General features: G+C 44.5%; 1 protein-coding gene across 2 annotated transcripts in view; it reads right to left on the reverse strand.

Annotated features, from left to right (window-relative positions):
- Window positions 1-4,778: 4,778 nt before the first annotated feature.
- St6gal1 (ST6 beta-galactosamide alpha-2,6-sialyltranferase 1) overlaps window positions 4,779-27,955 on the reverse strand; it is a 92,278-nt gene continuing 69,101 nt past the window's right edge. For both annotated transcript variants that reach the window (XM_013513557.1, XM_005383258.2), the window contains 4 exons: window positions 26,803-26,900; window positions 12,005-12,103; window positions 10,496-10,670; window positions 4,779-7,712 (listed from right to left, as the gene is read on the reverse strand). In XM_013513557.1, coding sequence (XP_013369011.1) covers window positions 7,471-7,712; window positions 10,496-10,670; window positions 12,005-12,103; window positions 26,803-26,900 — 614 coding nt within the window. In that variant the 3' untranslated portion in view covers window positions 4,779-7,470. The remainder of the gene's footprint in view (window positions 7,713-10,495; window positions 10,671-12,004; window positions 12,104-26,802; window positions 26,901-27,955) is intronic.

The raw sequence follows: 27,955 nt of genomic DNA on the forward strand, positions 1-27,955 counted from the left end.
CTCACACTTGGGAAGGTGAGGCAGGAGGACTAGGAATCTGAAGCCACCCTGGGCTACGTAGTGAGCTCAAAGGCAGTCTTGGCCTTGGCCAGACCTTGTTCAACAAACCAAAAACAGACAAAAAATTGAATCAATTAAAAATGATTAAAGATAATTTTAAGAACATAAACTGTAAAACTGCTAGGAGAAAAACATAATGGGAAGAACTATACACCATTAGTCTGGATAATGATTTTTTTAAATTTAACCCTAAAGCACAGGGAACAAAAGTAGAAAGAAGGAGGATTGGTGGTGCATACCTGTAATCCCAACATTCAGGAGGCTGAGGCAGGAGGATCACTTCAAGTTCAAGGCCAGCCAGGGCTACATAGTGAATTCAAACTTAGCCTGAACTATACAATGAAACCCTGTCTCAAAAAAGAAAAATAGACAAAAGGAATTGGAAGAAAACTAAAAGACTTCTGCACAGCAAAAGAAACAAATCAACAGTGTGCAGAGACAACCTACAAATTAAGAGAAAGTATTCCCAAGTCATACAGCTGTTAAAGAGTTAATATCCAAACCACATAGAGAGTTCAAAAACTCAATAGCAAGAAAAAAAACCCCAATGTAAAAATAGGCAAGGGGCCAGAATAGACATTTCTCAGAAAATATATAAATGGCCAACACATGTATGAAAAAAATGCTGAATATTTATCACTATTGAGGAGATGCAAATTAAAAATGCAAGACACTATGTCATACTTATCAGAATGGCTTTTATCAAAAATATGAAAGGTAACAAGTATTGGCAAGATGGAGAGGAAGGGGAATACTTTTTATGAGAATTAAATTATGCAAAATTCTTCCTCAGTGAATTAAATATGAAATTACCATATGATCCAGCAATCTACTTCTAGATATTTACCCAAAAGATTTTTAAGTCAGTTTGTCAAAGAGAACTATTCATAATATCCAAGTGATAGGCTCAACTGAAGTGTCCATCAACAGATGAATCATAAAGAAACTACGGTATATATTTACAGTGGAGTGCTATGAGCCTTTACATAGGAGGAAATTCTGTCATTTTTAACAACGTTGGTGGAACTCGACAAAATTATGTGAAGTAAAGAAAGTCAGGCACAGAAAGACAAATACTGCCTATTCTGTTATATGTGGTAGAAATCAAACTCATAAAAACAGAATGAAATGGCAGTTACAGAGCTTAGGGGTAGGTGGGTGTCACAGGGAGATGATGATCAATGGGTACCTGGTCCTCAGCTACACAGAAGGAACTTTTTCAGATCTGGTGCACACCATGCTATGAATAGCTAAGCAGGCAAATTTCAAATGTTCTCACTACCAAAAAAAATGTTATTTGAGATGAAGAATATACTAACTTGAATATTGTATTCTTAAGTGACAAAACAACTTTGTGCCCCATAGGTAAATACAATTATAAGTTGTCATTTACAAGACAAAGAGGGAGGGAGAGGGCAGGAGGGACAAACAGGGACAGAGATCAATGTTTCACATAAAAGTACAGAATTGGAAACTGCTTGTAGGTTATCTTTGGATGTTGTGATATAGGAGACAGCTTCTTTCCCCTTTTTATAATTGTCTGCTCTTTTGACAATGAATATGTACTACTTTCATAATCAGAAAAAGGATTTATTTAGAAAGAAAAGGAGGGAATCTGGCCCATCCCTTAAGGCTGTTACTCATTAAGACTTCCCAAATCCCCTTGTTAAAATGAGCTTCTTTCCTTTATAATGGCTCTATTGTACTTTGTCTTGTATTATCATATTTCTTCATTGGACATTTACACAGTGTGGGGAACCACTCAGACTGCTTCAAAGCTCAGGGGCATCTAAGGACAGCACATCTAGCCCAGGTGCACAGTGGGATACAGTTATGTAACCATAACTTAGCACGGATAAACATGCATGTTCTGGTTACAACACTATGTAAGAATGTAAATATGAGATAACAACTTGTATAGGAATTATACAATAAAGATGCAGGCAACTCTGGCTCTAGCACTCTTGCACTCTGTTCCATGCTGGTCGCAGTTGTTGCTGATGTCTTGCACACATATGTTCTTTAACCTTGGGACCTCACCCTTGAAAATATCCCTTGGGCCCTCCGAGCAGGCAGACACACAGTATTTTTCTTGTAGGCAGTTACAAACGTCTGCCTATCAGTATACAGTTTTATCCGGGTTAACTTTCCAACCACCTACACAGGGTCAGAGAAGGTTTCTATTTCTTGGAGGGCAGGTGCTGTGAGTCTTTTCACTGCCAGGAACACAGCAAGTGCTCAAAGTGAATTCAATGATTTGGAGATGATTTTCAATCATTTTCTCTTCCCATTGAAAACTCAATTTAGTATTAATCATGAGGGTTGTCAGACATCAATGCATCCAATAGGGGATTTCAGGGGTGCCAGTAAGACCTTTTACCCAGGCCCACACAATAAACTCATCCTGGGTTAGAGTGGTCCTGACCCTGCGAGAATGGAAAATGTGCCCCCATCACATCCTACCAGGCAGAGGCCATGAAGGAAGTGGAGATGAAGGCACCATGAAGGACAAGGATCTGGAACTAGTTGGAGATGGCAGTCTCAGGACCTGATGTGCCTCTCCTCCCATCCCAATCCTGCTCACAGCTCTAGGAGCCAGGCATCGGTGTGGATTCCATGCACTGTGCAGGTGTGAAGCATCCTCTGAGAATGATCTCAAGATGCTGAGGGTTGAGCTCTGTCTGTGAGGAGACCCCTGCTGGTGAGGGGTGAGAGTCAAAGTTGCAGAAGGGAATCCCTCTTTCCCCTTCCTTACCTCTTCCTTCTCTCAAGCAGCTAAGGGGCCAGGGTCCCATTTTTCATTACCCCACTCTTGACTCACACAAAAAAGAAGCAAACAGCAGAGTGGGAGCCAGGGAAGATCAGCCCTTACACCTGGACAGAGAAGGCTCAGCCTACCCATCCCACCGGTGGGAAGATGTTGGACAAACTTAAGGCCAGGAGAAGTTTGGCAAGCACAAGTTTCAGTGTCAAAACTGGCTGACGTCCGTTCTAGAACTTGAATTTTGAGCTTCCATTCTACAGGAATCCAGATAGAAATTCCACATCATTTTGAAGAGGCAGGAGTCCCAGGGAGTTTACCAAATTAAAGGATCAGGTGGAGGGGTCAGGGATACAGACTTCACAGTTCTCTGTCTGCTCAACCTAACTCAGGAGCCCCTGATTCATGATCTCATCAGGAAAGGGCCAGGCTGGACTAGAGGGCCGATGACCTTTAGCATCAAGGACAGACAGTGTCCCAGAGCTTTAGCAGAACATTGGGCCCTTGATAAGCACATTCTCTTCATTGTTCTTGGCAGCCCCAGGCAGGGGAGTTACAAAGGAAGGTGTGAAGGAGTGTTGGGGAGCCAGGTATGACATTAGTTTTCTAGAGGTACAAACTGTTAAGTACTTCAAAACATGTGGCTTAAACAATAGTAATTTACTGGTAGCCAGAGCTCTGGTATCAACATCAACAGGGTTAAATCTTTTTGAGGGTTGAGGGGAAGAGCTCTTTCTACAGCTCTCTCCTAGCTGCTGGTGGGTTTCTGGTAATCTTTGGTGTTCCCTGGCTTCTCCATCGCCCTGATCTCAGGTTCCATCATCACATGGTGTCCTCCCTATGTATCTGTCTCCAAATTTCCTCTTCTTATGAGGACACTGACAGGTTTCTGCCTAAATAGAAATTCTGCTAAGTCATCATGGCAACATGCCAATATGGCGCTGGCCACTGGAGGCCATGTGACAAACCCCTCCTTCCTCCTCCCCTGTCAAATTACAACTTCCTTTTTACAACATCCTGTTTCCTTCTTCTTGCCCCCTGCCCAATCACTATCTGCCACATCACATAGACCACTGCCTAAACCCCACTCCCAGCCTGGCCCTATATAGCCTTTGTTCTCCCAGCCAGGCCCTTGGAATCCCCATCTCCCCTCTGTCCTGTGGTTTTCTCTGTGCCCACAATAAAGGCATTTTTTACTTTGTTCTGTTTTACTCTCCCCAGAAAAGCCTAACAGACACCAGTCCTATTGGATGAGGACCCACCCTACTGAAGTATGACTCCTTTGAATTAATCACATCTGCAGTGACCCTATTTCCAAATAGGGTCACATTCAGAAGAACTTGAGTATAGGAATTCAGTGTATCAATTTTCAGGGACAAATTAAACCTATATCCAGAGAGTAAGCAGTTTAGAAAGGAAAAAATCATCTTTCCTTCCCTAAATCTTGCTGCCTTTCAGGATTTTTTGTTTTGTTTTGTTTTGTTTTGTTTTGTTTCTGGTACCGGGAATTGAACTCATGACCTTGCGCTTGTCAGGCAGGTGCTGTGCAGCTGAGCTAAATCCCCAGCCTTTGCCCTTGAAGATTTTTATTGAAACGTTTTAGCTATTCCCTGGAGATATCATTCCTTTAAGAATTTTGGAAATGTCTGCTTTTCTTCCATTTTGTTTTCTGTCTTGTTTATCCCTTCCCTGAGGTATGAGATGAACAATAGCTCAGTTACTCAAATCCAGACAAAAACAAAAGGAAGAACAATCGATAAACCAGTCAATATTTCCAGGATGCTATCCTTCCAAATAAGTCAGTAGTCAGTTTCCTGGAGCATCGATGAGGAAGGCCGAAGCCAGAGAATTAGTGAGGGGAGAGGAGGAATTCAGGACCTCAAATCCTAGCTGTGTCCCTCTAGGAATCAGCAGTCAACATTCATTCCCTCAGCAGCTAAAAAAGAGAGAAAGCAAGCATTTTAAAAATCACCTTTATTTTAAAAATGTACATAATCTTTGGGTAATTCAGAATTAGCTTAGGCATATTTCAGAAGTTTCTGATGAGACTGCAGTCTCAACTCCAAACCAAGAGCCACAGCTTATTCGATTGGTGGAAGGATTAGAGAGGACCTCATGATACAGAAGGAATCAATGGCTACTGAAGACAGAACCCCACACAGATAGGCTTTCCTGCAGCATTCAGACACAGTCTTCAAATTATCTGTCAAAAACATTAAACACCGGGGACTTACAATTATATCCACATCTAATTTGCATTTTACAAAGATTTCCACATTTACAGAGCATAGAATTCAAAGTTCGACAGATTTCAGAATCATAAATTAATTTAATCTCATAGTAATAATAATTAAAAACTAGGTTCTACCTAGTGTAGTCTCAGTCTCCACACAGGACACATATCTCCTGCTGGTGCCACCTTTCTTGACACTCTGTGGCCATGACACAGAGTTACAATGAGTGTGTCAACTCAGGGCATCAAATAATCCGGGAATTCAGGGGCTCAAAGATGGATAAGGAGTCTCCTTTACAGCAGTCCAGCATCCCAAGTACTCCACTCTTTCCCAAGCAGAGTTGATCTGACCTGCAGGCAACGAGGAGGAACAGGCTCTGCACGCCCATAGACTTGAGTGTTTTCTCAGATGTCCCAAGAGGAGCAGTTGTTGTCTCCCAATACAACAGCAAATTTCCTGAAGACAGACCCTCTGCTCCTCTCTCCCACCCCATTCTCCACTGCAGCATGGTCCAGCCCAGGTGTGAGCTCCTCATGAAGGAAGAAAGAAAAGAGGGAAGGAAGCCAGCATGTATTGAGCACTATCTAATACAATTACTTTTCTGCAATCTTCGTAATTGCCCCATAAGATAGGATCATCACTCTAATTTTTCAGACATGGAAACAGGGATGAGGATTTTCCCAAGGTGCCACAGCAATTAAGTAGGGAAGCATCAATTTATAAACCTAAAGCTTCTCACTCCAGGGCTTTTTCTCCTGCCTACAGAGGCCAAGGGAGTGGCAGCAGATGAGTATCCAATTCCAAGATGCTTGGTCTGGAGCTCAACCACTGTAGACCCTGCAGCACGTGGGAGTCCAGAGGGCTCATTCTAAGAGCCCTGGCTCTACATCCTTTCTTTGTGACCTTGAGCAAATCATTGAACTTCTCCACATGGGGGCCAAATGGAAAGGGAACAGCAAGAACATCTCAGGAGGATACTTGCAAACCACACTGGGCAGCCACCATCCAGGGACTCTCACGATGCTCCCTCGCCAGGACAGGGTGGAAAGTGTGGCAATCTGATTCCATACACATCAGACCTTCTGAGAGTCAGTTGCGATCTCCAGGGTTCTGACCTCTCAGAGTGATATAAATCCTAGAGAATCACATTCCCCCCACTCCCTAAGGGACCTTTTTGCAAAAGGCTCATGGGGGTCAAAGAAAATGAGATCAGGATACTTTCAAAGTAAAATATGATTGAAAGTAATTAGGAAGGGGACAATAAAAGGGCTTAAAATGATAGCAGATAGGAAGAGGTTTGGGGTGTAGGCATTAAAAAGGAAGGGCTGGAATACAGTACATAATCTCTACTGGATGAAAAGGGTCAGGCCAGGCCGAACCTGCAGAAAACAGAGTTCAGGGGCTCTGCTTTGTCTGATGCCTCCCATGGGACTACACTTACTGCCAATATAGGTAGGAGACTTCCTCAAAAAAACAAAAACAAAAACAAACCCTTGAGCCTTTACATTCCAGCAGATTTTGGAGAATAAAATACTGATGATAGAAGAAGAAAGGGAAAGTGAAGTGACTCAAGTGAAAACTACTTGACATGTTTCTTCTCTTCCCCTAGGTCCAGTCCAGCCTTCTAGGACCCACAAATGCAGTATACAGTGTGTGCCTCCTGGGCACGTGGACAGCAGTCTCATCTCTCCCCACACCCCACTGCTCCCAGTTCAATGACTGTTAGCACACTAGTGCCTGTTAGACGTCTCTGTCACACGACATTGCCAACCACTTGAGGACAGACACTTTCTTCTCTGCATAGAGAGGGAAAAGGGTTAATAAGCTCTTTGCTCATGAACAGCCAGCTGAGGGCAAGCCCAGCCAGCCAGACTGGTGACAGCATCGTGTCCTGGGAGCAGGGCCACTGGGAGCAACTTTGTTCTGGAGGAATTGAGATGTTTCCAACACCTCACACTACTTGCTCCCCACCTCCGGAACCACCCTGCACCTGGCACAATCATGATTTGGGAGCTTCTTTAAAACATCAGTACCTAGGTAGAGATCTCAAGCAACCTAGAATGCTGGTTTGTGAGAAAAACACCTCCAGCTTCGGCAGCCTGAGTGGAAAAGGTAGATCTTGCATCTACCTATGTGTAAAGAGGGGAGGGTGCTGTGTGCAAAGGACGTGAAGTGTGTGTCTGTGTGTGTGACTGGAGGCTGGGCTCACAAGCTCTGTGGCTACAGGGAAGGCGGGGCCTGGTCCCTCTGCTCCAACTCTGGAAGCCCCAGAGCTCCTGCTGACCAGAATCCCCAGCGCATCATCAGCTGGCTGAGACTACTCCTGAAAATGGTCCTGCCAGGCTGGGGTGGCCAAGGACCAGCCACGAAGTGACTGTTGGAGAAGAACGAGGGTGCCTGACCAGGAGCCCGTGCTCAACAATGAATGTTCCGGAAGCCAGACAGTGTGGCTTTCCCCATTAGGTAAATGTCCTCGTCTGTGCCCTCGTTGAGGTACTTCACCATATTCTTCTCAAAAAGGAGTGGGTGGTAGGCACCCATCGTGCAGGCGATGTCGAAGAACTTCTGGTGGTAGTAGCACACGTCGGTCTTGCGCTTGGACGGGAGGAACTCATATACGTCCACCTGGTCACACAGCGTCATCATGATGATGATGCCTGCAGAGGGGAGCAGAGGGGAGTACCACCTGACAACCCATTCTACCGCCCCAGAGTTCTGCCCAGCAGGTGCAGCCACTCGTTGTTAAGAGTCCATCCCAGTCCCAAGCCCACCTCCCTGACAGGCCTCTGTAATCTAATTTGCATCTGACAAGACAGCTGTAATCTCATTTACCTCCTGACAGGCATCCTGCTCTAACCTAACCCACAAATGCCAGCCCCTCCTGAAAATGTCCTGCTCACTCAAACAAAGCCTCCTGTGCACCAAAATCAAATCCTCCCGTGCAATAAAGGTCCTGCACCTCTACCCCTATAGAAATCCAAACTCCTTGCCTCTCAGCACGTGTGCGATCTCTACCCTTAGAATCCCGCCCATCACTTCCATTCCAATAAAATTCCCCTCTCTTCACTGCGGTGCCTCATACCTGCTTCCTGCACTGACCTTACACTCAGGACCCAAACTTTGAAGAGACGGCCACTGGAATTTCTACTTATTTCTCTGTTTCCCAGTATGAGTTTGTTAAGCCAAGCCCAGCAGAATCAGGAAGCAGCACTGTATGTATCTTATGTACCTTATGAAACTCTATATCCCAAGAACCTTGACCAGAGTGGGGAACCTAAGACCTCCACTGACATCAGTGGACCAGAGGACTCCATCAGTCAATGAATTTATCAATGGAATAAATTATATGCAGAAAGGGGCCAAGACAACTGAGCTAATTAAGAAGAAAGTGCCATCACATGTACTTAACAGTACTTCCTAGCACTTTACACCCTGGAGATGGTATGAGTTCTATAAAGGTCATTCCATACAGTACTTACAGGAATAACTACAGAAGAAGGAAAACGTCTTCCCATAGCTGGGAAGAGAGGAAACTGGAAGAGCAATGCCCTTCAGTCTGTATGAAACTCTGCTCTTAGCAGAAGGGAAAGTGGACTCAAGGAGGGATGCCCCAGGCCGGTGCGCTCCAGAGAGGCCATGTAGAACAGTGAGACACAAGCCCAAGCAGGGACATGGGGCTCATGCTACCACCCACACTTGTCCCCAGCTGGATCCACAGAAGTGTCCTCTCTCTGTTCCTTAGGCTCCTTATCTGCCCCAAAAGGAAGATCTACTCCACTTTCCTAGTGCAAAGGTTATTATTATGATTAAATGAGACCATAGCTCTAAGACCTCTTTTGTCCACTATTAACATAAGAAATCTTTACGATGAAACAATTCTCACTGATAGCAAAACTGAAAACTGCTAGCGGCCACTTAGCTTTAGAAGATTTAGATGTGGAGAAAGCCCAGAGAGCTCTGCCAAGGACTGGTGTGTGCACAGCAGACTCTTCTAGGAGGAAGAACTTCTCACAGGAGAAGGCTCAAGTAATCCTGCTGGAACTCAGAGTGGGGTGGAAGGGTGAGGGCCAGGAGGGAGCCCAGAGGGATGGTGACAACAGCATGGGCAAAGGTAGGCCAGTGGGGTGACAGGAAGTTGTGCTTCTCAGGATGCCAACGACTCCTGCAGGAAAGGCTCCGGAAGAGCCCCAAATGCACCCATCCAAAAGCTGAAGCAAAGGGTACAGAAGACACGATCCTGTGCATCCCGGCCTCCTTCTATAGGAAAGCCTCTGACGGTAAACTTCCTCACTTGTTTGCTCAGGGAACATTTACCGAAGGATCATCCCATGCCAGACTCACGCAGCTAAGGCAAACACAGTCACTGCCCTGAAAGACTGCAGCGTGGCAGAGGAAGTAGACAGTGGGGAGTGGCTGGGACCACCCACCAGGACACCGGCCCACTGTGGGGCTCCAAGGAAGGCGTTTCCCCACCTTATGCACACAGTCAGCCTGGGTCCTCATGGAAATGACTCAGTGAGCCGGTCAAACAAAAAGAGGGGATGGCAGATGGACCATGAGTACTGAGAAGTACAGAGAAAGTCTAAGAAGAAAGCCTTTGACCAGCATCCAGGAGCCTGTAGCCCCAACCTATTCCACGTCCCACAGGGCCACTCCTCTCCAACCTAGGGGAGCGCCCACTCACTCTTCTCTCAGGACTTCTCTAGCCAGGTATTCCCGGGGGTGGGGAAAGAGAGACAGGCGTGTAGAACCAACTTCCGCTCTGCCTCAGGCTCCAATATGGCCTCACAGCATTGCTACTGATCCTGTCTTTGTTGAAATATTTGATATGGTGTTGATCATAATTCTTGGTATGAACTGTGATGTTTAGAAGGTTGCATCTTGATTACTAAGTTTTGAGGTTCCCCCAAAGATTGTAAATCTGAGATAAGAGCCTTGCTTACCACACGCAAGGCCCGGCCTTGTTCTTCCTGTCTCTCTGCCTCCTCTGCTTGTGTGTGTGCAATTTACTCCATCTCTGTTGCCAAATCCTGCCCTTTCCAAGGCCTACTCCAGTGCTCCCTTCTCCATGAAGCTCGCTGTATGTCCAGCTAAAATGACTCTCTCTCCTGTTCACCACCTCAGATACCTGACTAAATCTTCCCAGTAGACATCTTGGCTGGGAATATAGCTCAGGGGAATTGCACCTGCCTGGCAAGCATGAGGTCCTGAGTTCGATTCCCAAACCCCCCCCAAAAAAGTAGCAGACATACTAAAGAAGAACCGGATCTTACTTCTTTCTGTGTGTTAGATAGAACTTGGTACAGTGAGCAAGCAGAGCAAATACTAGCAATTGTTTTGGTGAACAAATCAATGAATGAATGGATGGATGAAATCCCAGAAGAGAGCTAATCTCTTCTGGAAACAATCGCAGGAGGTCTCTCCCCAGATGCGGACTTACCGAGCATCCCAGAGGATGGGGGATTTGGCTGGATCTCTTCTGGGGAGATTTCCTGAAGAACATCCCACAGCTCCCAAGGCATCTGGGGTCTGAGGATGTAAAAGGGCTGGTCGGGATGCAGCTTGCGATAGCTCTTGTAGTTGTTGAAGAAACTGTAGTCGGGATTCCGGTACCACTGAAAAATAAGAAAGTGGTGTTCTCAGGAGAGAAATGTGCCCATGCCCATGCTCCTCGTAATTAATCATCCTTGTCAGAGGATGCGGGAGGGGAGGGGCTAGGGCAGGATTCTGAGACTCCGCCCTTCCCTCAGATCCTAGACTTCTGCACAGCAAGACCAAACACAAAGTCTGCACTTACGGGAATGCTGGACTTGGTGACCTTGGATAGTTTGAGACTTTAGCATCACAGAGCCTGGGAATGCTATCAGCGTTGAAAATGGCCCCAGGCACTATCTAACCCCATCTTCTCTCTTTCCTTCTTTTCTTTTTTCTTTTCTTTTCTTTTCTTTTTCTTTCCTTTCCCTTCCTTCCTCCCTCCCACTCTTCCCCCCCGCCTCCCTTTCTTCCTTCCTTCCAAGATAGGGTTTTGCTACATTGCCTAAAGTAGCCTCAAATATCTGGCCTCAAGTGACCTTCCTGTCTCAGCCTCCCAAGCAGCTGGAACTACAGCACTACAGATACATGCCACCCTTCCTGGCCACAAAGTACTTTCATTTTTAAAGCAGAGAAAACCAGAGCATTAGTTGCCACATCTATGGATTTAGGGTCCTTCTCCTGACCAAGCAAATTTGATTGTTAAGCAAAATCAGTGCAAACCTGTAGACACTAAGGTAGAAAGAGTACCAAGAACACCAGAGGCCATCAGCCACTTAAACTGGTGGATCCAACTCAAGAATTAAGCGTCCCCAAAACATCCTGTCTGCCTTTCTGAGCTCACTGCTGCCCACAACAGACAGAGGCCAGTTGGCATGCGCAGCAAACAGAGTGCTCCGGAAAGAAGAGTCAGTGGTGCCGATCTAGGCTCTCTGCTCAGGAATTGAGCCCTGGGCTATGTGACTTCCTCTATCCACATTCTAGTTTCTGCACCCCTAAAATAGGAACAACTACACTTCCATCTACTTACTACTTGCTTATAGTGTTATCAGGGTAAAATGAGAAGAATTCTGGAAATCGGAGGCATGAGACGGAAGTGTGGGAACATTACTGACGGGAATAATAGTAGCTGTTGTCTATTCCCATGGACACTCGTCAGGAATAACTGCATTAGTGAACACAATCTACCCCGACAGCACGAAATCCAGCCGTAACTGCGACACAAGTCCACCAGCAGCTGGTGCAGGACAGGAGTACTTCTGAAATCACTAGTCCAGGTCAAGTGGGAGCCCTAAAACTCAAATAGCCAGGACTGGCTCCCCCAGGGACGATTTTAAAAACCAAGGAACTCGGGAACTAGAAAAATCAGCAGGCAAACAAGAGACTCAATCCTTCCTTCTCCTGGGCACTCACTTACCTTTGGGATATCTGCATGGTACATGGACGGGTCCCACACAATCAGGATTCCTTCATTGTACAAACTGTCCCTGAGGAAGCGCCCCTCTGTAGTGACCAACTGCAGAAGAAAGAAATGAGCTTGTCACTTAAACGTTTAGGTGTGGATGCTTGGCTCACGATAACAAGTGACACATAACCAGGCGCCACCTGAGTTCCCGAGCTCTCCATGGGGCCCTGAGTTGGTGAGAGGAAGGTAATGCCAGCCTGAACTGTGTTGACTTGAGAGGACACAAGCCATTAACCATGGCACAGAAAGGGCTCCATTCAGACTTTGGAACTGCCAGGGATGTAACTCAGCTGTGCAGAGCCTGTGTGGCAAGCATGAGGTCATGAGTTCGATCCCTGGTACCAAAAACAACAGACTTTGGAATTCTTGGGGTGGGGGGAGACATAGTGAAAAATGACACGGTCTCCTAGTTGTTTGACGTCACACTTTGAGGGGGCTCGGGAGAGTAGTGTTTTAAAGTATAATATGATAACTATAATATTTAGAATATGATAACTAGACCCTAACATAACACAATATATATCTCCACTCAATCCGCTCTTAAGTCCAGTCCATGGTATGCACCCACCTCTCTCATGAGTTCTAATGCAGCCGGTCCTTTCTGCAGTCCTAAAACAGATCACCATGTCTGTGACTAAGCCCAAAGGAAGCCGTCCACTTATTTGGGGGGCGGGGATTACAACTTTGAACACAAGAATCTCACCATCCCCACTTTACAGATGCAGAAAGCAGAATGTGGATAGGGGAAGTCACCTGTCTCGGGGCTGGATTCCTAAGCAGAGAGCCTAGATCAGCAACATCGACTCTTTCAGTGGAGAAGCCCAGGGTCACCAAACTGCTGGACTCTCAGGTTTTCTAGAACAGTCTGTTGCACATGTCAGTATCCTGTGCCTGTGAGGCAACCTCTTAGGCCTTCATTTTCCTTGTGAAAAATGGGGACAACCCTTGCTCTCCTGTGTCCAACAGGACAGGATCAAATAGAGAAGATGAGTGAATAAAAAAGACAGAAAGTGGCCTCAAGGGCTTAGGAATAAAGGGAGTCACATCTCTCTTAGAAAGTTGGAAAGTCGGAACTGAAACATGAGATCAGTTGCTAGTCATCTCCAAGAGTAGGCGGGGCAGATATGGCCCAAGTGAGAGGGGCACGTGGCAGAAATCAAACCAAGAACCGATGCAAATAAAAGCAAGAATCACAACCACAGGCCCTCCCCCCGGACCGCCATCACCAAGGCTGGAACCTAACCATGGGCACGGTGGTGGTGGCATCTGAAAATGACAAGAGATTATCCCAGAGCTGCCTCAAGAACAGCAATTGCCAAAACCCAAGATCACCGCACTGCCCCCTCTGTCCTCACAGGCGCAGGGTGTCTCTACGGGCCTGAAGGTGAATTTCATTCATCCAAAGCATCTTTGAGACAAGAAACGCAGGTGGTGGGCCCAATCTCACCAGGGACTGTGCACTTGTACAGGAGCTGCCGTACAGACCATGTGAGACTGACCATGGGTGGGTGAATATTAAGGAGAGACAGGATGTTCCAAGACTGAGGGCGAAATACGTGCAGATTCCCAGATGTGCGAGTATGTGGCGGAAACTGGTAGCGTCACCCACTATCCATTCTCTGTTTCTTCCTTGGTAAAAAACTCTGACCTTTAACCTAACTTTTAATCTGTGTTGGCCTGAAAGGACATATGGCTACCTAACACAGAATATCTGAAATAAAAATTCCCCAGCCTCTCTTGCAGCTAAACACAGCACATAACTCACCCTGATCAATGCAGTGTCGGCAAGTATGGCCTACAGGAAGCGCCCTCACAGGCCGGGTCATGACCATCCTTGTTTCCTTCCCCTTCCTGCTGGCTAAAAGGTAGATATGGTGGCTGGGGCTTGAGTGGTCATTGTGGGCTGTGAAGTGGAGGCACGTGCTAAGTATGACAAACCCACAAAAGAGGAAGAACCTGGGACTCGGACCCTGTGGAACATCATGAAAGCTCTGGAATATCTACCTCTGCAATTTTATTAGAGAGAAATATATTTTGGTCTTGTTATGCTAGTCACGAGGATGGGTAGAATGTTCCTCAGAGAGAAACCTCATTCTACTGGGGCGGTGAGCAACCTGTTTAAGAACTGCTCAGCATGCTGAGGACACAGGGAGAGAGCTGGAAGGGATCAGAGAGATGTAGGCATGGGCCATGGCAGTGAGCTCTGGGGTTCTTTGGTGTGACAGGGAGCAGGCTTCCGGGCAGATAAGGCTTTGCAAAACAGGCTTGACTAAGACAGTGACAGGGAGCGCCGGGAGGCAGAGGGCCCTCCCTATGCATCTGCTGATGTCCTCTGAGACAGAACTCTCTCTCAGCACCCGCACACCCTGAAACAGCTGGCCTAGTGAAAACAGCAACTTTTCCTTAGCTATGCCTCTGTCTATGCAGAGTACTGATGCCCAGTGCTTTATCTACCCATTGTCATGGGTAGCAGTGATAACTGGGATTTTAAAAATTGCCTTCTCCTGACACGGCTCCTCTCCAGCAAATTTGTTAGTGTGCACAACCAGCTCTCAGAAACATTCCCAGGATCTGTGCTTTTACTGACCTCAGGAATTTCCAGACAGATGCACAAACCTTTGTTCTTTACTATAAATGACAACAATAATGGATGTCATTTAATGACGCTTACTAATACCAGTTACTTCCATATATTATCTCAGATGTATTCAAATAGCCCTAGGAAGTGAGTATTAATATGCTGATCTTATGAAAATGGAAAACACTTAAAGATTCAATATAAATTGTGTAAGTCACATAGCTTGGAATTCAAGGACTCTAATTTGAGCCTTATATTTGGTTTTCCAGAGGTCGGATTCTAACATTCCTGGTACACTGTCCCATGGGAAGAGGGCAAGATGGCCACCCACACTCTCAGAAGAAAATAGCCAAGAAAGCATTGGATGAGGTGTTTAGCAGCACGAGAATTCTGCCTCTTGTCTGAATTGCAGCATGCCAGAGTTGGTAGATTAATGAAGGACTTCATTAATGAAGATTAATGAAGAATAAATCCATCATTTTCTGGATATGTAAAGTGAAATCCAGAAAACAGAGGGAATTATCTGAGGCTAGAGGTCAGCTTGAAGCAGAGACAGAACCAGAGCCTAGACCTGGGCTCTGACCAGAATATTGTGTCTTCTGCAGCAACACACATGCACACAACCAGCAGAAAATTTACATGAATAGCACCACATGAGCATCAAGGCCAACCCAGTCCTCCTGAGTACAACAGGGAATGGGTTACCCACCCAACTTGCTTGGGATGAGTGACAAAGTAATCCAGGATATGGTGAGTAGGGGAGATAAATGATACTTTTATTCAGAAAGGAGAAACACAAAGTGGTCAGGGCTGGGATCTAGTAGAAGGAAAGGACAGAATCCAGTAAGCACCACCCCCCTGGCATACATACGTACATACACTCACACATACCCTCAAGAGGACATGGCTCTGAACTTGCCCACATCAGTCCCCTTTGTGTGAGGCTCAAAGATTTCCTTTGAAATCAAGGCAAGACTGACTCAAAGCTATGCAGGGAGCTGACAGTAGGAGACCCAGCCCTGGTGCTTGTCTAACGCTGTGGTTTCAGGTGGACCCTATCACACCTCCACGCTCAAACACCTTGTTTACAGACACAACACCCTGCAAGGTCATAACAGGGAGAGCAGTGCTCTTCTCCAACACTCCTGTTTGTTCCTGATCAGGGAGGGCAACCTGGGTCCAGAGATCCTGGGGAGAAGGGGAGCAAAGAGCTCATAATGAGGAGAATAAGTCATTTCCAGAGCAAAGGAGCCCTGGGGGACAACTGCCAGAAAAAGGCTACACCAAGGAGATAGAGCACTGCTGTTTAAAAGCAACCTTTCCAATTACAAGGTAACAAATGTTCATTGCTTATAGTCTGAAAATTTAAGAATAGAATGCATGTGTGGGCACAGAGATACACACACACACACACAGGAGAAAAAAGTCATAGGTGCATTTTTCATGTCTTTTCCTTTCTGTTTTGGACTGAACTGTGCCCCCACCCCTACCCCTCCCTCCACGAAATTTAAGCACAAGAGCCCTAATCCCCAGTGTGACTACATTTGGAGATAGGAAGTTAAATGAGGTCATGGGGTGGAGCCCTAATCCAATATGGGGTGGTGTCCTTACAAGAAGAGGAAGAGACAGCAGAGTCTCTCTGTATGCTCATGCGAGGCCATGTGAGGCCCTGGCAACAAGGCAGCGGTCTATAAGCCAAGAATGAGCCTTCACCAAAATCCAACCCCATTGGCACCCTGACCTTGGACACTAGTCCCCAGAACTGCGAGAAAGTATATTCCTTTTGTTTAAGCCACCCAGTTTCGGGTATTGTGGCTACCCAACCTATACATACTCTATGTATATATCATGTGCATTTGTGTGTGTGTCTATGTGTGTGATGTTTCTTAACTACAGAGTCTAAACTTAGCATCTTCATTAAACTTACAGAACAATCCAGATTAATGACAAATACCCAAAGAAGGGGTCTAAATGCCTAAAAATGTCAAAGTTATGCTAAGACATGTATATGTGTGTATATACAGATGTGTATGTATTCATGCATACTGTGTGTACACATATGAATGCATGTGTACATACATATTATGTATGTACATGCACATATGTGTGTGTATCCATGCACATATTTCCTAGCTCTACTTGCTCAAAGGGCCAAGAATCAGGCACTCCAGAGGGAATGAGCATATCTAGTAGTCAGATCTTGGTTTTTAGTACCATTTCTCACTTAGAGATATCAGATATAATTGGTTGATCACACAGCAATGCCAGGACAACATAGGGAAGTAAGATGTCCCTGAATTTCTCAGTGTTCCTACAAAAGCTCTGGCCTCTTCAAACTCTTCATATACCAATTAAACTTCTAGCTCTGTCACTGCCTTTGATATAATTTGTACAGGTCACCCTCTCTCCTCTGACGTTAGTCCTCTTGTACAATGAAACGATCAGATGAGACCCTGGGCTGCACAAGGGCAAGGGGTATGTCTGTCTCTGTCTTAGTGGTGTTGGCTCTTGAAATCCCAGCACCTCTTGAAGTCTGGCAAGGGGAAGTACACAATAAGAACTTCCAGAATGAATGAATAGTTAGATGATCTCCGAAGTCCTTCTCATCTCTGTGATTTCCAATACCATTTGAATCACCGCAAAGAGGGCGACATCATTACAGATCCTATAGATATTAAAAGGACAATGAAGGAGTCTGAAAAAAAACTTATACCAATACATTAAACAACTTAAAAGAAATGGGAAAATTCTTTGCAATATGCAAACTAACAAAGCTCAATCAAGAAAAAACAGATGACATGAATATCCCTACAGCTAGTAAAGCAATTAAATTTTTAGCTAAAAATCTTCCCACAGAGAAACTTCTAGGCCCAGCTGGCTTTAACAGTGAATTGTCCCAAACATTTAAGAAAGAAATAATGTCAGTTCTACCCCTCCTGAATCATGAGAACAATTCTCAATTTACTCATGAGGTACCCTGATGCCAAACCCATAGACACTGCCAGAAAGGGAAACTACAAACCTACCTTTCTTGTGAGCATGGGTGCAAACCTTGCTAGTAAGTCACCTTGAAGTATAAACATCTTGAGGTTGGGTGAGAGTCTGATATAAGTACTGGTTAAATGCTGAACTGAAATGGAGCATGAGGTCAGAGAAAAGGTCATTTCAAGGACGGCTGCTTTCTAAACTATGGACTTTGATTATACTCTTCTAGGGTTTAGTGGTACCTTCACAAAACCTCATGTCAAAAAATGCTGCTCCTTTGTCCAACCTGCAAGATCAAGGGCCACTTTGGAGAGAACCCTACTGTACCTTGTGCTTTTATAGCCTCCCTCTGCACTCGAGAGGTCGGGTCTTTTATCTTTAACTGAAGTCCTTGAAGGGAGGCAATTGCATTCTCCTGCTGTTCCTCATACTGGGCAGGGATTTTAGTATATGTGCTGCTGAAGCGAGCGCACTGGGCATGGATTTCATGGGAGCTTATTTGCTTGCCTGCGTGGAATCTGGGGCAGCTGGCAGATGGGTGGACCACAAGGGAAAAGAAGACCAAGAACAATTCTGACATGTCAAAAACCACTTATAACCTGGACTTTGGGATAAGAAGGGAAGCTAAATGCAGTATCAAGTGGCAGCCCTTTTCTATTTTTTAAGTGACTTAGAATGTGCCTGCTGGTCAAAACTAAGAAGTCTTTGAACTCATGATATCCATCATGCTTAAATTTCAGCTTCCAAATCACAATGCCAAAATCCTACATTAAAAGGATTCCATCAAAATCACCCAACTCCCACCGGCTATTTTTAGAACTGTCATTGATGTAATGCCACTCACCCTCACTGCCCTACTAACACCTATACCTGTTTCTATGTACTTTGAGAAAAAAAAAAATTCAGAGCTTAAAGGAAGTTTTGAGGATTTCAGGGTTTAGTGGCAAAAAGACACAGATCCTAATCCCACCTCTATCTCTTACTTTCTGAGCTATTCAGAGTAACTCGCTTCACTTCTGTAGTTCTCTGTGTGCTCACATAACATTGTGTCTGGTGAGCAAGCTCTACATGGTTGTCATGAAAATGAGAAGCAATAAGAACAGGAGGCCCTTAGGCAGCTTGAGTATTTAATAAAGAGCACCCGCTATCAACTCAGGATGAGCTCCCTTGAGTAATCTGGGAATGCGCTCCTTCAACCCATCAGCATGCCCTGTTGCTAAGCAGAAGAGCTGGGTTTTCCCTCCCCTACTAGCACAAAAGCTAAGGAAGCTACTGTCTTTGCATCCTATTATTATCTCTTCCCTTAGGCCCGCTGAGCACAGCAGGTGCTCAGTTGAGTTTCACAGAAACCTTCTTACGCTTATAATCAAATTGGATTTACTTAACGACCCACATTTAGCTACATCAGTTTCCTGTTGAATCTCATAACAACATCTGGCACAGGCACATGAACAAGTCTACTGGCCCAAAACTTCACGGTACGGTGCTGTTCTCTATAAACAGCCACCTTCTCAATAAGAAAAGCACCTTTGTGCTTTCCACAGCCCTGTCACAGTCCAGAGGCACTGTCCCTTGCCATGTAAGTGGGTGGAGGGGAAGAGCTGAACAAACACAGGCCCTGCTCAAGACAGAGCTGGTGGCAGGAGGTGCTCTCTGGCTGCAAAGAGAATAAAAAAACTCAAATGCAGAATCCTGCCACTACCAGAGCTATTCTCTCTGTGACTGGTGGGCGCCAGGGGCTTTCTGTGCAATAGTGAGCCCTTAGTTTGTCATCCACAGCAGCAGACCCAAAGTACGTGGGATAACTGACCAAGGAAAAGGTAGACAAGATGGCCCACCAGCTTCCTGGAACGCCAAGATAAAGCAGGGTAATGATAGAAAGGTGGCAATCACAGTTCAAAACCACAGGAACCATGCTGTGGGGCTGCTTATGATTAGATTATTAAAGTAATAACCCAGACATTTAGTGCTGCCCATGGGAGGAGAGGAAGGAGAGTCACATGCCTGAGGAGGAGACGGGATAGATAGCATGCCCTGTGAAGGGCCGGCACAGGGCAACACTGGGACCTAGAAATGTGAGAAAAGATGCCACTTTTCAGTGGAGAACACTACATTCTCTACCACACACCCTTTCTTCCTCTGTAGCTATTCTGGTTCTATTAGAGCTATTCAGACCTATGAAATTGTATGCCTCTGGCAGAAGCTCGCTCAGTGGTGTCCAGGAGTTCTGATGGACTTCCCTCCTCCCTCTGCCCAACCTCATGAGAAAAGTTTAATTCCTTTCCTCCGAATCTGCAATCTTGACAAATTTCTGAACCACTTGTAACACCTGCCTGGTTCCCTCGCATGAGTAAATAAAGGCTTTGGCACAAGTTTATCTTGGATTTGTCTGAGAGCCATGCTCTTACTTTTTTCTAAAAACTATCTTTTAACAAAAGTCTTGCTTGCCTAAGGCTGGGTACCTTCCAAGTGGCTCCAGGCTGGCTCACTGTTCCTGCTGGGCAGAGATGGGGGCCCATCCGTCTGGAACTGGGAAGGTACAGGCATTTGTAAACAGGCAGAGGCAGACGTGCAAGATCCAGGAGTGACCATCACCACAATTTATTACATACCAGCCTCTGATACACTGCTCTTCACTCAGGATCTCATTTGCTTATACAAAAACTATGCATAGTATCTCTTCTGTGCCTGTCTTACCAATAAGGAAACTGAGGCCCAGAATGGCAGAACAACCTACTCAAGTCACTCATGTAGGAAGTGCTGGAGGAGGAAAATGAGCAATCTGACCAACTGACTATCTGACTCCTGTGCTCTTCATTTTCAGGCAATCATGCCTTCCCTCTAAATGAAGTTTTAGAATCCAGGAGTTGGAATTAGTTCTTCACAGTGAGTATGACCAAGGCACCATAAAGAGGTAACCAAGGAGGGTGGTAGCCAGGAAGGGAGTCCTTCACACTCCCCCTCTTCATGGCTGCACTACTGATCTCCAGGTCACACCACCCAGGCATCGGGAGGAAATTGGTTGCTTTCTGTGCTCTTCAACCACAAAGTGGCCCTGCATGGCCTGGACATCACCTCCATTCCTGGAGTGTAATGATCCCCCATTCTTCCTCAAAGACAAGTTCAAACCACTGGTTGAACACTCTCCACCAGAGACTTTCTCCTTCACCTTCTTCCCAGTGCAGCCTTGTCTCTAACATTACATCTTAAACTGCCCCCAGTGCATCTTTTCCATCCTACTTGCTGCTCCCTCTCTTCTGCTGGGGTTAATCCTCCCCTAGGCTTTGCTCAACCACCGTCATGGCTCAGAAACTACTTACCTCTTTTTACTACACTGTGTTCAGTTTTTCCCTTTATCAACAGGTTTCTCCCACTGAGTTTTTAAAAAGTATTGCAGTAAAGTGGACATAACAAAACATATTTCACCCATCTTTAAGTATCCAGCTCAGTAGCACGAAGTGCATTCACCTTGTTGTGCAAGCAGCAACACTCTCCACCTCCAGAACTTTATAACCTTCACAAACTAAAACACAGTATCCATTAATCAACTCCTAGTCCTTCCTCCCAATAGATCTTGTCAACCATCATGCTACTTCCTGTCTTGGGCCAGGGATATAGATCAGGGGCACAGCAACTACCTGGCAGGCAAGGTTGTGAGTTCGATTCCCGATAACAAACAAACAAACAAAACCAAATGTGTGCCACTACTTCCTGTCTCTATGATGATGACTCCAATACCTCAGAGAGGTAGAATCATGCTGCATTTGCCCTTTTGTGATGATCTCCCCACTGATGTCTTTCTCCATTCTTTTTTTAGTATTATAAAATACATATAACATACAATTGTCTATTGGAACCACTTTTAAGTACGTAGTTCAGTGACATTAAGTGCATTAATATTTTTTACCAATGATTGCCAATCATCCATCTCCAGCATTCTTTTCAGTCTTGCAAAAATGAAACCCTTTATCCAATAAAAGTTCCCACTCCATTCCTTCTAGTTCCTAATAGAAATGGTTGTATGATGTGAAGCCAGATCCATTAAAATCACTCAAGGGGAGGAAAGTCTTTCCAAGAAATAATGCTGAGAAAACTGGACTGTTTGGTTCCATGACTTCAGCTACGCTAAGGAACTCATATAGAAACAATCTTACATTATTTTTCATTTTGTGACTGGATGATTTCATTTAATATTATGTTCTCAGAGTCCAACCATGTTGTAACATGTGGCTGACCTTCCTTTTTAAGGTTGAGTAACATTTCAATGTGTGTATGTACCAAATTTTGCTTACCCATTCATCTATCAACAGACATTTGATTTTTGGCTCACATTTTTGGTATTGTGAATAATTCTACTTTGAGCATGGGTAAACATGTTCTAGACCTGCTTTCAATTGTTTGAAGTATATGCCAAGAAGTGGAATTGCTAGATCACAAGATAATTCTAGTTTACGTTTTTCAACACTGTTTTTCACAGTAGCGAACAAGCTTACACAACGCACAGGGGTTCCCATTTCTCCTCAGAGAAGCCATCCTAATGTATGCAGTTTTGATTTGTATTTCCCTAGTGATTCTGGTGTTGAGTCGTGTGCTTGCTGGCTATACTGTACATCTTCTTTGGAGAAATATCAATTCAAATTTTTTACTTAGTTTTGAATTGCATTTTTTGGTTTTAGGAGTTTTGTACACATTCTGTTTATTAATCCTTATCGGATATATCATTCGCAAACATTTTCTCCCATTCTGTGGGTTCTTTTTACTCTTTTGTAGAGTGTCTGTTGATATACACTTTTAAAAATATTTCATTAAGTCCCCTCTGTATGTTTTTTGCCTTTGTCTCCTGTACCTTTGCTGTCATAACCATAAAATCATTGCCAAAACTTTAGTCATGAAGTTTCTATCCTATGTTGTCTTCTGAGAGTTTTATAGTAATAGGTCTGACGTTGAGGTCATGGATTTATTTTGAATTAATTTGTGTATATGGTGGTATACAAGAGTCCAATTTCATGCTTTTGCACCTGGACAACCCATTTTCCAAGCATTACTTCTTAAAAAGACATTTCCTCCATGGAGTGATTTTGATGAATCTGATATCATATGACCATTTCTGTAAAGCTTTGTGTCTGCGTGTCTCCCCAAATCCTCATGCAGGCCTGGGGCAGGCTTCTAGATTTTTGATTGATCCACAGTCCAATGCTGGGATTATGGGTGTGAGTGCTACATCTGCCCCTGGGGCAGGGAGATTGCATACAATGTAAGGGAAGGAAAGAGCCTGCTTGCTGCTACTCCTCCCCTTTTGCTCTTGTTGCTTTTGCTGTCTTCTGCCGCCAGGAACTATTGCCCCCTGCCATGTGCCACTCTGACTTGGAGCCAGCCGAGTATGGACTGAAACCTCCACACACTGTGAGCTAAATAAACCTTTCCTTCCTTCATTTTGGATGTTGGGTAGCTAGTCTCAGCAACAAGAGAAAAGTAACTAAGACAGCTTGTTTCTGGACTTACTATTCTATTTCATGGTTCTATGAATCTCTCTTTAAATCAGTACTGCACTGCTTTGATTATAGAAGCACTAGAGTAAGTTTTGAAATCAGAAGTGCTGGTTCTCCAGCTTTCTACTTCTTCTTCAGCATTGTTTTGACTATTTGTGGTGCCTGTGATTCCATACGTAATTTAGGGTTTTCCTATTTCTGGAAAAAAAAAATTGAGCTCTTTATAGGAATTACATTAAATCTGTAGATGTTTGAGGTAGTACTGACATCTTAAAAATGCAAGCTCAGTGCTTTTATTTAAAGTGCTTGAAACCAGAAGTGTTTCAATTTCAGAATTTTTTTTCATATTTTGAAATGTTTGCGTGGACACAATGAGGTATTTTGTGTGAGAAACCCAACTCTGAACACAAAATTCATCTTGGTTTCATACACACCTTATAAATATAGGCTGGAGGTGATTCTGTACAATATTTTTCTGCACCTGAGCCCAGGTGTGGGGTTTCTCACTTGTGGTATCATGCCAGTGATCAAAAAGTTAGATTTTGGAGCATCTTGAATAAAGGGTGCTTAGCTTGCATTAAGCCTTCCAACTCATGAAAACTTAATATTGTGTTAAATATTACATTATTTATATTACATTGTTTATTTAGAATTGATATTGGCTATTTTGCATATGTCTTCTTAATTTCTGACAGAAACGTTTGCAAGATTCATTGTACAAATTTTTGGTTAAATTTAATTCCTAACTGTTTAATTCTTTTGATGTTCTTGTAAATGAAAGTTTTTCTTAATTTCCTGTCTGGATTATTCATTACTGGTACACCAACTGTAAAAACAATTAACTGCTTCTTTTGTGTGAACTTGAGGTCCTGCTACTTCACTGAGTTCTTTATTAATTCTAACAAGTTTTTTTTTTTTAGACTCTTTAGCATTTTCTCCATAGATGATCATATCATTTGTGAACAGAGGTAATTCAACTTCTTCTTTTCCAGCTTAGGTACCTTTTATTTTTTTCTCACCTAACTTGCTCTTGTCAGCACTTCCAGTAAGAAGTTCAATGGAGATGACAGAAATAGGCATCCTTGCCTTCTTGCTGCATTTAGAGGACAAATGTTAACCTTTCATTCCTGAGTATGAGGCTTGTCTCTGATTCTTCACAGTCAGCTTTGACATCAAGGAATTTCCTTCTATTTCGAGCACACTGAATGTTTGTATCATGAAAAGGTGCTGAGTTTTGTCAAATGCTTTCTTACATAAGGTGAAATGGTCATACTGTTTTCCCCTCCATTCTGTGCTTGTAGCACCATCGTATCCTCCACTCCGGGGACAGTGTCTACATACATAAAAGAACTGGAAACACTGGTTAGCATATGTGCCAGGTACTGTTCTGAGTGTCTTGCACGTTTTTCTCATTTACAGCTCACACTGTAAGCTGCTGCAACATACCTAAATTGGGCGTGAAATTTAATTATAAGACACAGGGCTTGTTTCCACCCCAGACAGGCTAACTGAAGAGGCTATGTACTGACTGCTACACTGTACTCAATGCTGTGTGTATCTGCAGAACCAGTGAATGAATGAATGAATGAATGGTAACTCTGCCCCAGACATTTCGGCATGTCACACAGAGGTGGAAGCCACGTCTCTGCACTCCCGGAGGTGCTCTTCAGCGCTGGGATGTCTGTGACTGGGGCATCAGAAGGGAGAGAAGCAATGCCGGTCTTAACTCCTCTGTCTGAGTTTCCAGACTTGCCACAAGCTGAGCAGCCATAAAGGTCCAGCCTCATCTTCCCCAACAGGGCACTATGAATTCTGCCACATGGACACCTCTGCCCAGCCAGCACTCAGTCAATGCCAGCCCCACTTTCTGGAACACTTCCCTATTGCAGTTTCTCAAATCTGCCCACCTCTCAAATCAAGCTCAGATGCTGTTTGCTCCAGAGCCTCTTGCTAATCAAACCATTTCTTTTAAACCTCTCTTTCCGGTGATAAAAAAAAGTAATATTAAAACCCCAAATATGAGGTGGAACAGCACACGGGCCCTGGAAGCACCTAGAGGTTACTGAAGGGTAGAAAATCACTATCTTAGCCTGGTATGATGGCACACACCCATAACTCCAGCACTCAGGAGGCTGAGGCAGGAGGATTGTTGCAAGTTCGAGACCAATCTGGGCTACAAAGGGAGCTCAAAGCCAGCCTGAACTGCATGATGAGACCATGTCTCAAAAAAAAAAAAAAAAAAATCACTATCTTATAGGAACAAAATGGCTTGAGAGGAAGAACAACAAACAAGATGGTGGCCTTTGCACGGAAGTGAAGTTCCTCCTTCCCTACGCCATCATAAACAGATGCTCAGGGCAGTGATTTTCTAATGAAACGTATACTATACAGGAAGGGGCTCAGCTCAGCTGGTGAGTTCCTGGAAGGGAGGAAGTAAGTGAAGAGAAAGAAAGAAGGAGATTCCTACCACAGAGAATGAGAAATGCACATTCTACCAGGAAAGTATCGACATGGCATTTCCAGTCAGTTCCAGGATTCGGTCCCTATCTGGGAGTCATAGGGGGAGGTATATAATGATTAAACATTTACGTAAAAACACCCAAGGCCCATATGTTTGGTCAGGAAAAGGCAAACATCAGTGGTTGTGAGCAAGGTGAACATGTTCACAGCCCTAATGTGCGATATTTTTAGAGCTAGGACGTTTCTGTGTTTGCCGGACTGCTTTAAACCCTTGGGATCACGTGATCCTCCTGCTCAATCACCCACATGCCTGGGACTACAGGTGAGTGCCATGGTGCCTGACTAACACGCAATTTTTGATGAGTGTGTAACCCAGTCTTCCTACTCATTAAATCTATTAACGGAACTTTGTAGCAATGATACTGCTCAGATTTCAGTTTGTATTGAGAAATCACCATGTGCTACCTAGAAATGAATAATCCAGGGGGATCCATCCAGTAATACATGAATTCCAGTACACATTACACATGATGAAATGGTAATGACGTAGTAGTACTTGTATGTCATTTCACAGCACACAGAGGACTCTCACATGCATGTCTTCATTTCCTTTCACACTACTCCTCACTCTTCCTTGGAGTCTCCTGCATTATGGGCCCTCAAGCAGCATTCTAGGTGTGACCTCTCAGCTTCAGGAACAGCAGAACTCTGCTTTCCTGGGCCCTAGAAACCGCCAGCATTGCACACGAATAGCACTTGACTTTTTTTTTAATGAACACATCCTAAGGTTGGGGACAGACTCACTTCCGCCTTCTCCAGGAAGGTCAGGAGACTTAATCTAGCAGCTTTGATGCACTCTTGGCAGACACATTCTGCTTTGGAGTCCACACCTCATGTTACCGTTTAGCTTGAAAATGTCCTCCAAAGTTCTCATGTGTATGGAAGATGATTGGGTCATGGGGGTGCTGTACTAAGTCAGCATTTAGTACACTGATGAGTTCACAGCTGACTTGCTGGGTATTGCCCTCCCCACCTAGGCTTCTTGGCCGCTATGGGTTGAGCACTTTTGTCTCCACCAGGCCCCTCTCCCCCCATGTTTTTGCCTTGGAGCCTCCCAACCATAGCTGAAACCGTGAGCCAAAATAAACCTCCCCTCTTTTCAATTGTGGGGGTTGGGTATCATGTCTCAGCAACAGGATCGTGACTAAGACACCGTGTCTGCATAGGAGAAACTTTACCTGAGAGTTCATCAGGCGAATGGTAGTTTTCGTGCCCACATCTTGTTGGAAGTTGGCCGTGGGTGCCCCATTAAATCTCAGGACTGCATCATGATTATCTATAAACCACAAGAAAATACAAAAGAGGTGATGGATGAGTGCTGACAATGTACAGAAAGAGAGAAGAACAAGAGGGGAAAAGGGGCTGAAAGAAAGGGAGAGAACTAGATAAAAATGCTTCTTGATTTTTATCCTGTTGTGATACAAACAGAAAAATTATATTTCTGTGTTGCTCAGGTAGAGCTCAAAGGCCAAAAGGACCATCTGTCTGTCAGCCGCTGCATGAGCTAAAAGGGGTCCAGATCATGGATTCCTGAAACTCATCCAATGTCACCAGTATACCAAAGCACAGCAGAAATGTGACCAAGGCCAGGGTTCAACTTGTGGAGGAATGGCTCCTCCGGTTATCAAAGGAACAGACCAAGTGTGCTGTCGGCATCACCAGTAGATTACATTTCTACTCCTGTCAGAAAAATCAAGACAATGTCATATGCTTGGTCTACCTGACAAGTAAGTGCACAGGGCTTGACAAATTAAAGGACTTACTATGGCATCCGAGACAAACATAAATATTCCATGTAGGAACATGAAATCCGGAGAAGGGTCACAAACTGGTGTGGTAGGAATGGAGCAAGAGGTTATAGTGGTAAAACTAAATGCTGTATTTCCTCATGTCTTTTAATAAGCACTTTGTCAAAAAAAAATATACAGTATTAAATCCAATCAGTATCAGATAGACTGTCTCAAAAACATCTAATTACTTCTTGGGCTCAACCTCCTTTTGGCTACTTAAAGTAGAGTTGCAAAGTTGGAGAAGTTTCTCTACTTCCACTGATCAATCTGATGGATGAAGCGATGACCCCTAAGAACCATCCCAATCTGGGACCTTTGTGATTCTATGATAGCCCAGCCCAGTACACGTAAATCGTATACAACCAAGCAAGTTTAGGACTCACCACCAAAATCTATTTGAAGCTAAGCCCAATAAGCTATCACCCCATCTGCCTCCATGTGGGTTTGTTTTGGTTGTTATTTTGCCACACAGATAGGATTGGGGGGACAAAAAGGCATTCGGTTCAACACAAGATGATCTGGACAGGGAAATTAAGGGATG

Source organism: Chinchilla lanigera, unplaced genomic scaffold (assembly GCF_000276665.1).
Source record: "Chinchilla lanigera isolate Chin_1 unplaced genomic scaffold, ChiLan1.0 scaffold00019, whole genome shotgun sequence".
NCBI classification, from domain to species: Eukaryota; Metazoa; Chordata; class Mammalia; order Rodentia; family Chinchillidae; genus Chinchilla; species Chinchilla lanigera.